The sequence below is a fragment of the Nuphar pumila genome, chromosome 11, assembly GCF_984573655.1.
Source record: "Nuphar pumila chromosome 11, dmNupPumi1.hap1.1, whole genome shotgun sequence".
In the NCBI taxonomy this organism is placed as follows: Eukaryota; Viridiplantae; Streptophyta; class Magnoliopsida; order Nymphaeales; family Nymphaeaceae; genus Nuphar; species Nuphar pumila.
This window is the reverse complement of record NC_143259.1, coordinates 3,943,939-3,955,909: the sequence shown is the minus strand read 5'-3', so window position 1 is coordinate 3,955,909 and position 11,971 is coordinate 3,943,939. Positions and strand designations below refer to the sequence as shown.

The following is an 11,971-nucleotide window of genomic DNA, read 5'->3' as shown; positions in this document are numbered from 1 at the left end:
TTCAGGGCAAGAAAAGCAAGTAAGGGTGATTAAGTCTTTGCAACAACACCAGAGTCCGATGCAAAGTTATGTCATCATACACGGGAATACAAGCCCCATGTGCCTAAATACGTGCCGCTCATTCGACCCCCCAAACACAGACGTGGGATTCAGTGAATCATCGGGGGCGAACATACACCACCCTCTTCGTATTTTTAGTAACAATGATGACCTAACACCATACTTCAGCAGAAAATACGCCTTACATGGCACCCCATGCGACTGGACTCTGAATAGGAGGGCGTGGGTATGCTCTGGGATTTGGCCACAATGGTGTATGATTTGGTCGAAGTTCTTATTGAGATAGAACGTTATGGGTGGATATCAGCAGCAGTGCATTTGGATTCATTCCCTTTCAACCATATTCCTAGTAGCGTCCTTCTGTCGTGCATTTGGCCAAATGGGGGTTGACTCTTAATTTACCAACAAAGTATGTGTAGGCTGGAGGTCAAACACCGAAATCTAAATTTTTTGCCAGGTTGGTGTTTATGGAAAGAGTGCTCACACCTGTCTAGGAGGGGCTTCTTCTTGGTTAATGTATGTTGTATGTGTGGTGGTAATGTCGAATCTATCTCCCGCACATGCTGTGGTTTTGTTCTTATTCTCAGATCATGTTCTTTCAAATCTCGGTTCGCCCATTTCTTTTGTTTGGTTATTCTCTACTTGGTGGGCTGTTTGGAGGAAAAAAAAACACTAGGATCTTCGATGGAGGCTCGCTCTGCATATTCTTTGTTCTTTCAGTTTCTATCAGATGTTTTTCATATGGTTAGGCAGAAATAGCTTGCGATGGACTTTCATTGGATTCATAATCTTCTTGTAAAGCTAAGTCAATACCTCTAACACCCAGACTTTTTCTGAACTTATCTTTAAATAAAACTAATTTCATCCTCCCTAAAAAAAATTACTTCTAAAAGTTTAGAAGTCACTTTTGCTCTATTTTCTTTTAAACTTTCAACTCTTTTTTTTTATAAGTTGATTAAGTTTGTTGTGACACTCAAACATGATGATCTCAATATTAATGCATTATAAGAATAAATTATCAAAAACAGGAAAATAAAAAAGTGAGAAATATGTCAAATCAAAGCCCCAGTAACTCTTAATCGAAGTTGGTATATAAGAGCAAGAATATACTTTTACTGTTAGAGGATAAAGTAGTAAAATTCTTTGCAGTAACTAGTAATTCGAGATAAGTTAGTATTGAAGAACTTTGCTTCTATCTACATAAGCAAAACTATGGGGTGTTTTTTTGAAAATTTTGATATGTTAGGTGCATTCTTGAATTGTCTAAGACTGATAAGTTCTTCTGAAAAAGTTTTCCAACAAAACCCAAACGGAATTATTAAAAAAAAAATAGAGAGAGAAAAAAATAGTCTTGTGATAATTTTCTTCACTTTAACGCTTCCCACTTTTTAGTTTTTCACCCTTTTGCAAGCAACCAAACGATCTTTCGGTGCACCAACAGATTTCCTCAGCTGAAAAAAGAAATTAATGATTATTGAAAAATAAAAGAAAAAGGCAAAACCATCCCTACTGTTTAAGATATTGACTCAAGAAGCCCCAACTCTCACATAGAGTCCCATATAGCCTTAGTCAAAACTTAAGCAACAACTCACATGCAGCAGCCCAACAAAGCCAATGAGCTCTTTATCAAATAGACAGAACTGCCTCACAACTTAATTGGTGAAGAAAATTTACATAAATAAACCAGTGTATTTGTTCATAATTTGGGCACTAGACTCTACTGGGAATTTGCAGGAAACTCAACAAGGCAGGGTTGTTGGCTAGGCTTTTAAGATGTTTGACTTGATCATGAAGTCTCAACAAGGCAGGGTTGTTGGCTAGGCTTTTAGGATGTTTGACTTGATCAGGAAGTTGGTGGTGGTGCAGTGAGCTCGGGTCGCATCCAGGTTCATTCTGCGCTCCAAAGCTTAAGAGATGTTTGCCCAAGTTCAGTCAAGAAAACTTGAAGAGTCGTACTGATTGAAAAGTGACCAAGTTCTTGTGTCTACATGTAATCAGTCATATCTCACCCATTTTAAGAGAGAGATTGAGTCACTTGGAGTGAAGAGGCTCATTTGATGATGGTTAGTATGAGTAAACCAAATGGACCAAAGCGATGATAAAAGTGTATAGAATGAATCCAAGTAAAAAAAACAGAGTCAATCTCTTCCGAGTCGATTATACAATCACCTGGTTTAGTAATGAGCAATAATTTGGTTGATTCATTTACTTGTTTGAAGATAAGTATTGACAGGAATCTGCTGCCACGTTACTAAAAAAAAAAGAAGTTTCTTCTCCTTTCTTGTTTTTTTGTGCTGATATCTATAGTAGTGTCATTTTGAACCACGAGTCAGAATATCATTGCTTTAATTTCTTGCGGAAAAGAGATAAACTCAGGACCGTCATATTGGTTAATTTCAGATTCTGATGAGCTCCTGTAAACAAGACCGTTACTGTAAATCTGCAATACATGAGAGGAAGTGCCAAGAAAAGAAACAAAAGCACTGAGACGATCCGATTCACATGATTCTGATTTCTGAATCAAACAATTTCCGAGTCTCCACGATCCAAAATGGAAGGAGAGACCTTTTCAGTAATTTTAACTCATGAGAGAGAATACCCAGCGCTTCTTTTGCTCTCTTGCTACCATATGGCCCTCCTCTCCAACTCGCTTCTCTTGCTCTCTTTCTACCGTTCCTTCTCCTACCCTATCACCATCTCTCCAACTCGCTTCTCTTTCTCTCTTTCTACCATTTCTTCTCCTCCTCCCTACCTTTTTCTCCTCTCTCTCTGCACACCATGCACTTACTTGGGGCTATGGAAGAGAGAGACGAAGCGCACGTCTGCAAAATCTGCGACCGGACGTTCAAATGTGGCCGAGCACTCGGCGGCCACATGAGGTCGCACATGACCACCCTCAAGCTCCCCATCGACCCCCCCAACAACCACCACCACCACCACCAATGGAAGCAGAAACACCATCACCACCACCATCTTGAAGAAGAAGAAGAAGAATTTGAAGGAGGTGGAAAGCAGGAGGAAGAAGAAGAAGAAGATGAAGAAACGATCAGAGAAGAGATTGAGGAGAACTTTGTCTACTCGCTCCGAGAGAATCCCCGCAAGAGCTTCCGCCTGTCCGATCCCGAGTTCTCCTTCACCATCGACGCCTCTTCCTCCGCCGCCCAGCCACCCGGCGTCCCCGCCTGCACCACCAGCGTCCATGATAACCAGAGCGAGACGGAAGAGCTCTCGGCCACCCGACACCGGCCGAGCAGGAAGAGGACCGCTCGCTTCTACTTCCGCCTCGCCCCCGGCGGCGAAGCTTCTCCGGAGGAACCCGCGAGCTCCATCTCCGACACCTCACCGGAGGAGGACGTTGCCATCTCCCTCATGCTCCTCTCCCGCGACCTCCGCCCCCGGACGGAGTACTCCATCGTGGCCTCCTCCTCTCCCGGAGGAATCCGCCCTAGGCGTCGCCGGAAGTTCCAGTGCGGCACCTGCCTTAGGGTCTTCCCCTCCTACCAGGCCCTCGGCGGCCACCGCGCCGGCCACAAGAAGAACAAGGGGGGATGCGTTCCCGTCGGACTCGACGGCCTCCCGGAGCTCTCTCGCGACCTAAAAATCTATGAATGCCCTGTTTGTTTCAGGATCTTCGTGTCCGGCCAGGCCCTCGGGGGTCATAAGAGGACCCACGTTTCGGGCGCGAGAGTGGGAATTCCGATGCCGGAGACAGACGACAGCATGCTCGATCTGAACCTTCCGGCAACTGTCGACGACTCGACCTCGGCTCTCTCCGATGCCGAGTTCATCGATCCGGACAATCCCAATTGAGCTTCCAAAATGGGATTTCCCGATCGTTTCTTGGTTGCCCACCTGGAATTTTCTGTCAAGAGATCGGATGTTTCGGTTCGCTCTGTAACACGTGATCTCAATCAATTCATTTGGTTGAAAATCAATGAGGCGCGATCGACCGTGCCTGTGATTTTCACGCGATAACCAATTGTGTTCGGATCCAGTTTTCCGGAAAATCCGGTGGCAGCTAGTCGGTAGGTGGTGCTTCCGGCGAGTGCATGAAGATTCCGGTGATACCCAAGAGAGTTCCGATGACCGTTCTATGATCTGAGGTAACAAATTGGTCTGATATTCATTGTATATTTTTGTTTTTTAGAATTTCTGTTGTATATTTTGGGGGGTCTGCACTGAATCATCTCTCTTCTTCTTCTCTGTTTTTCTCTTTTTAAGAAATTTATATATTTTTGCTGGGACTTAAATTCTCACCGATTCAATCTGCTGCTGGTTTTCATTGTTCTGTAGTATAAAACAGTATGCTTGAATACCATCCAATTTTGTGCTGTTTCCAGCTGGTACTTCTTTGTTCTGTTTCTTCTTGTTTCTACTGCTGCTTTTCACCATCTCTTACTAGCTATTTTGGCACCCAATGGCACCTCCCCCTCCAGTTGTTGAGAAGCTAACCAGCAAAGTCCTATCTGTCACCTACATCCTGGTTCACATGAATTTCAGCTATACAAGTTTAATTAATTGAGTAGTTTTATTTGCATGTAGGTGATAAAAGTTGTAACCAATCAATCATTCATTTCTGGCCACTTTGATGGTATGAAGTGCAATGCATCTTCCTTCTCACTTTAAGTATAATTTCTTCAATGTCAGTGCCTTTGGACGTTTGACTTTGTGGGGTAATTATCTTTTTCCCCTCTTTTTTTTTTCCGAGAGAGAGGTGTCATTTACTAAGGTCACAAGACACTGCCTTCTGTTTTCTGTAGGGAGTAAAAAATTGGGTCATCTGTACCTGCAATGGGAGCATCTATCGGTATCTATGTTAATGAAGATTTTGGGAATTAGGTTCTTCTCTGCATGCTTCTGCTAGAAGTTTTGCAAACTTTTTAGAGAGAGAGAGAGAGAGATGCTCTTCCTTATGTGTGCTTCCAATGTGGGGTCAGTTTTTCCGCAACAGTCGCTGTACACAGCATCCCTGTCCTCCATCCATCTCATCTCGAGATGCATGGTACATGATGGTATGACCACACTTGCCGTACCCAGCCATCTCGAGGTAAATATTTCACGAGATTGCTGCAAAACCAGAATATTTTCCTTGGTTCTTATTGTATATCTTAGTGGTAATAATAATACATTGCAGATCACATTTTTTTTTCCAACTTTCTTGATGTAATCAAACCTACCATCTACTATTTCTTTTCTTCTTTAGACAACTAAGTTCCGTCATTTTTCAAGCTTCACCTACTGTCCAATCCGTCTTGTAATGTACGTTCTCTGTGTACAACTGTACGTTCGTTTTTTTTTTCAAAGATCATGTGGGCGTGTAGCAGTGCGGGGTTAGGGTTATCTACATGCTTATATGAGGCGACGCCTACTTGCCTAAGCTTTGATTATGACATGAAATTGACTTCAAGAGAAAGTCCACGTGTCTCATGCATGTGCCTGTGCTTGTTCTTATTATGCACATGCATGTGGAGGCATGCATTTGCTACGGTGGTGGTGGTGGTGGTGGTGTGAAATGTGAGGATGTGGGATTCCGTGGGGACCGTGTGGCATGGCCTCAACCTCACGGTGTTGGTTTTATGGGGCTTAATTGCGGAGGATGGTGCTTCATGTACTTGGCATGACAATGGGGCAAAACCTAAATAAAGAAAGGCAAATGAGGGAACGCAACTTTGGCAAATTGACAACTTGCTTTTGTCCAACGTGTCCTCTAATCTGTCATATAGTTTGTTTTAAGCCTTTTGACCTAATAATACGAGAAAATATTTGGTACTAATGAATTTAAAAAATTAATGGGTTAGAAATCATATGTTATCAATTCAATCTAACCGCATAGATGTGTTTAGCATGGATTGTTTGCTAATGATCATGCCTTGGATCTTGCATTTTGATGTAAAAGCATCATCTTTTGAGTTATGAAATTTTGGGACGACATTGGTAGATTTTTTAACCCTTTTAAAAACCTAATAATGTGTCATAATTACATAATTCAAAACAAATTTTCTACGCAGATCACATCTGCAACATTTGATCTAGGAAAAATTGAATTTTTTTAAGAAAAGAGTAATTTTTTTTTTAAAGGCAAGCTGAGGTTAGAACGACCCCTACCAGATCTCTCTCAAGCATCGTGTGTCGGAGGGATTCGAACGTGGGCCTTCAGCTTGGCACAAGACCCCGCTTGCCACATGGGATACCACCTCCTAGGTGAAAAAAGTAATTTCAACTCATTAGATCCTTACCTTTTTTAGTAGCCAATATTTCTCATATATATATATATATATATATATATATATATATATATATATATATATATATATATATATATATATATATGGAGAGAGAGAGAGAGAGAGAGAGAGAGAGAGAGAGAGAGAGAGAGAGAGAAATGCTTTCCTTAGCCCCCTTTTGGTTAGGTCTTAAAATATTATAGTTTTAAGTTTTTTTCTCATGTCTAACACCGTATATGTGATCTATAGGTTTTGTTTAGTGTGAATTGGCTTTTGGATCGCCGGAATATGACCTGTATGCGGTTTTTATGGTGATCCAAAATCAATGGCTATGAAGGTGCCAATTTTTCCTGCTCATAAAAATATATTTTTTCATTGAAAAAATATGAAGCAAGAGTTGATTTTCACTAAATCGAGCATGTTAAACACATCTAATGGTTCAGATCTATCATAAAACATTTAAAACCTACGATGCCGAATGGGCAGAACGATAAATGGGGTGTATATATATATATATATATATATATATATATATATATATATAGAGAGAGAGAGAGAGAGAGAGAGAGAGAGAGAGAGAGAGAGTAATGCATTTCTTGGGCTCCCCTTTTTGCTACGTCTGGTTAGGCTCCTTCAAAAATCATAGTTTTAAGTACCTTTTCTCATGTCCAACGGCGTAAATGTGATTTATAGGTTTTGTTTAGTGGAAACCAGGTTTTTGACCTATATACAAGTTTTTTTTGGTGATACAACAAAATGAATGACTATGAAGGTGCCAGTTTTTTCTGGCTCTTAAAAACATGTATTTTTGTTGAAAAAACATGATCCAAGAGTCGATTCTCACTAAATCAATCATGATAAACACATCTAATGGTTCAGATCTGTCACAAAACACTTAAAACCTACAGGAGAATGGGGGCAGAACGAGAAATGAGCATGTCTTGTAATATAAATCGTATTATTAGCTAATTTTTGCCCATTTTATCAATTTATGTCAATGTTAACCAATAGTTTTAATTAGTTCCGATTAGACTGTGCACCGATGAAGGTACATAATTATTGAAGTAGAAATCATTGGTGGTCATGCTTGATTAGTTAAGAATCAATCCTTGGATCATGCTTTTCAATGTAAGAACATGATGTTTTTGAGTGCCGAAATTCTAATACATTGTGAACCATCTATTTTTAAAGCTCTTGAAAAACCCACTTACAGGTCACAATTACATGAGTCAAAACCCATTTCCTACTAAAACAAACCTTGTAAATCACATCTTAGTGTTGTATTTAAAGAAAAAGGAACAATAAAATATAAAAAAATGATTTCTACTCAATAATTTTGTACCTTCATTATTACTAAATATTTACCTTTTAGTTTCTATTAACTAAAGATTGATAAGATTAACATTAGCTATTATACTGTAAAGTTCATTTTTTTGGTTAAAAACCTAGCACAATCGGCTATAGTGGAATGTCCAACACTCGGAAAGATCACCCCAGCCTGGCACCCTTTGATAGAAGGGTGATTTTTTTGTACAAACTACAATATTTAGTTGATCAATGAACTAGTAGGGGTCTGCCTAACCCCATCTTGACTATAAAAGATAAAAACTAAAGATTGGTAGCCGAGTCCATAGTGACAAAAGTTTTTATGGGCAATTTCTTGTTTTTCAAAAACTCGTGAGAAATTGAAAAAAATTCATAAATCTCGCATTTTTGGCAAAATCTCAGCAATAAAAAATTAATAAATTTTTTTTATTTTTATAAGAAAATATTAATAAAAATTATTTAAAAATAAAAATATAAGATTTTTTTCATGATAAATAGCCGTTTAAAATGTAAATATCATGTTTAAATCGTGGTATTTATGTTTTTTTCATAAATCTCGTGATATTTTGAAAATCTTGTGAGAAATTGCTGTTTTAAACTTTCAGGCAATTTCTCGCGATATTATCGATCGCATAAATCTCGCCATATTTGTCACACTGACCGAGTTTAGGGTATATATCCTATTTGTCTTGTTACTATTCATTTTCTGTAGTTTCTTCTTCCTGAGAGAAATTTCATTAATGGACAAAAGGATCCTTAAAGTGTAGAACTCAAAAAAAAAAAAGAATAAGAAAAGAAAAGGACAACAATTAAGAGGTTGGCATTTAAATTTCACGTGAAACACCTTAGCAAAAAGGAATTGGCTAGTTGGAGGCAACCTACTGATCAATGGTGACACTTTAGTTAACCCACCATGGTATGAATTGGTGGTTGATGGTCAAGATAGTCGGTGGATACCTTAGAAGGTGGACCTCATGTAGTTGATAATGATGATGATGATGATGATGATGATAGTTGGCATGGCCATGTAGCAGTGGGTTAGTATGTCGCCCTCTTCAATGGTCTTTACCATTTTGTTTCTTTTACAGTGGCAGGTGGGCACATCTGAACCGTTCAATTTGGAAATCAATGGGCATGGTGCTGAGTGAACCCAACAATCGCATGTTATTTTTGAAAATTTTTATATTTGGTTCAACAGTAATCCAGAGCATAGTGACAAAAGTTTAAAACGACTAAATAGCAGCTGCCAAATTGGCGTGAGAAAATTGAAAAGTATCATATTTCTTTTTCTTTTATAACCAAAACATCAGCAAAAAAAGAGAATACATTCACAAGAACAAATACAAATAAAGAATTAATATATATAAAATAAAGCACCAATTTTTTATCACAAAAATAGTTAATAAATAGGTAATGTCAAGATCAAATCGTGATATTTACATTTTAGTGAAAATATTGTGACAGTGAAAATTGATATCTTTTAGTTTAAAGGGTAACCTATTTTTTTTTAGAAAGATTTTTTCTTTTTTGAAAGAGTTTAAATGGTAACCTAAAATATTATATTTTTTCATGATATTTTCAAGAAATGTCAGACATACGAAAAGCACCGTGTGCAGACCATCTGCCTTTCTTTGGCTTGAGTTGAATGCATATCTGAAACTCAGTACTGCACCATCTTATCTGAGAGGTCTCGGTTCAAATCCCACCAGAGTCTCTCTCTCTCTCTCTCTCTATATATATATATATATATATATGCCACATGACACGCCATTTAGAGTTGTGTTCAAAAGACATGTTATAACGTAGATATATTTTATTTTAATAGTTTTAATATATTTTTATGTATTTCAATAAAAATGCATTTATTGATATAAAGTTCTGGTGTGGTATTTCTATTAAAATTTGCAACGTGTCGAGTCATGCTGTTCACACAGTAGGGATAAGGAAGGAGATGTGGCCCTGGCCCTGGCCCCTACGAATAGGTAGGGGGAAGGAGATGGGTGGTGCAGCCGTGCTGTTTTTTGAGAAGTATGGTGATAACTGATAAGGGGACAAATAGACCAGAAGCAGATACTGCTGCACGCAATTGAATAGACTCAATTTTTCTTCAATCTTAAAGCAGCGGCATTCACGGAGGTTGAGATTTTTCCTTTCACGTCCAAACAAACCATTGCTAGGCCTATCAATTTTGAATGCCTCTCTGTCTCTCTCTCTCTCTCTCAAACCATGCCATGGCAGTCATGAATCGATGTGGGTAGTTTTCAACACCAGAAGCATTGGGCTCTGTGCTTCTAAAGCATTTGAATGAGAACCAAGGTCATAGACACACTACTCTACATAAGTGGGGACACTTTTTCATGTTTCTTACTGGAAACCAAACACAAGACTTTGGAATTCTCAAGATGGGTGGGGGACACTTTTACATGTTTCTTACTGGAAACCAAACACAAGACTTTGTAATTCCCAAGAGGGGCTTTTCATGAAACATAGAAAAACAACCTTGCCATTGCTTGAGGTGCTGGTTTTTGGCAGTAACTTGTGTTCTCTGTCTCTGCTTTGTCTGGAATGGATCATCATGCAGTTGGCAAAAAAAAAGGGCCCATGAAAAGACGCTCATCCTTAGCGTATGTGCAGCCGGTGAATCTCTCCATTAATGGTGTTTGTGTCCCCCTTCTGCTTATCCATTCTCTTTCCCATTCACTCTTTCACACTCACCAACGTATTTTTTTTTTGTTTTTTTGGCGTGTGGGGTATCTTACTTATTTCTTGCTCTTTGCTTTTCCCGAATTAAGATTGGTGCCAAAAGACCCAAGGGGTTTGGCGTTGTGTGATGGGGGGCCTAGACCCGTTGTGACTGTCTGTCTAGGTTTAAATGTCATGGGCGTCACCCCCCTCCCTAAGCCGAAGCTTGGTGGCTCTCTGAGGTTGAGGGGGTATGCCCTCGAAGTTTTACACACCGACATGAACAGCGACCCTTAGTAAGGCAGGATGAGCCAGTGCAGCTACGTCTTTGCACCTGGGGCGGTTTCTCCCAGTAAAAAAATCTGATGGTACCAAAATGCATGGTCACCTCCATTAAAATTGAAAGAAGATACTACAAATCTGAGAGTACATCTTTTCATACCATGACAAAGCCTCTCCATAGTGAGTATGGGTGTCAATGGGTCGGGTTTGACCCAGATAGACCCGTACCAAACCGTATAGGTTCAGGGTTTGGTAATAAATGAGAATGCCCGATTAGAATTGGGGTCAGACCGAAGGATATCGATTAATATATAGAGCCGGGTATGGTTTGTGAAATTTTATACCAGACCAGAGCCCTACCCCAGTTCCAACTAAGATCCACAAATTTTCAATGTAAAAAAAGATAAAAATATTATTTTATGGGCTATGGTTAGTGTCTGGTTCATGTAATATTCTTTATATAGGATTGGGGTATGGTTTTTCTTATGGTAGGTCTGATTGAACCCAGATCCAGACCCGGTACCATAATCTCAAATCAGTCTTGGGTCTGGTTTTACATGGGTCCGAACTAGACCTGACCCGTTGACACACTTAATTATGCCATCAAACGACAAAACAGAATATTTGGGATTATATACATTAGGGGTGGCAATCGTGTCGGGTTGACGGGTCAGCATACCTCAACCCAAACCCGACTCGTTTATTAAATGGGTCGGCTGTGGCAAACACGAACCCAGCCCGTTTAATAAACGGGTAACCCGACACGACCCGCCAACCCATTTAATAAATGGGTTGGGTCGGGTAAACGGGTTCTCAGGTTCGCGGGTCGGGTTGGCGGGTCGACCCACCCGCCTAACCCATTTATTAAACGGGTCAGCCGGGTTGGCGGGTTGGCATACCCCTAACACGAACCCGAACCGTTTAATAAACTTGTTAGGCAGGTCAACCGGTTTATTAAACGGGTTCATTTTTTTCAAACCCGAACCCGCCTAAGAGGCGGGTTGGCGGGTCGGGTCAGGTTTTGCCACCCCTAATATACATATATATGAGACTGACGGAAAGAGTCGCAGAGACTTGTTCTGAATGCATGCGGGTTTGACTTTGCAAGTTCGAAAATTGGAAAAAATAGGACACGAGGAGAAGACATTTTAATTTTTTAATCAATAGAAAACTATTTTTGATATTTCAATATTAAAACTATATTTTTTACTGAAAAAAATGTTAAAAACATTAAAATATTAAAATAATGGTTTTACATGTCAGTGTCCGTGTTCACAAGTCTGCACGTGTCTGGTCGTGTCACCATAGCAAGCTGCCAACATGCCTTTTGACTAGGGGTGGGCATTGTGCCAGCACGGATAGCAAATGGACCGGGCTGACTGCTAACGGGCTGTGTT

The 11,971-nt window shown here is 39.8% G+C and overlaps 1 protein-coding gene across 1 annotated transcript; it reads left to right on the top strand.

Moving 5' to 3' along the window:
• The first annotated feature begins 2,724 nt into the window (after positions 1-2,724).
• LOC149821678 (zinc finger protein ZAT1-like) lies at positions 2,725-5,344 on the top strand. Its single transcript, XM_089980696.1, has 3 exons — positions 2,725-4,163; positions 4,603-4,733; positions 4,821-5,344. The coding sequence occupies exon 1, from the start codon at positions 2,839-2,841 to the stop codon at positions 3,868-3,870; it is 1,032 nt and encodes a 343-aa protein (XP_089836822.1). The 5' UTR covers positions 2,725-2,838; the 3' UTR covers positions 3,871-4,163; positions 4,603-4,733; positions 4,821-5,344.
• Positions 5,345-11,971: the final 6,627 nt, after the last annotated feature.

Bases quoted from the DNA above. Each gene is read 5' to 3' on its own strand.
- LOC149821678 (XM_089980696.1), top strand. From the start codon at position 2,839: ATGCACTTACTTGGGGCTATGGAAGAGAGAGACGAAGCGCACGTCTGC.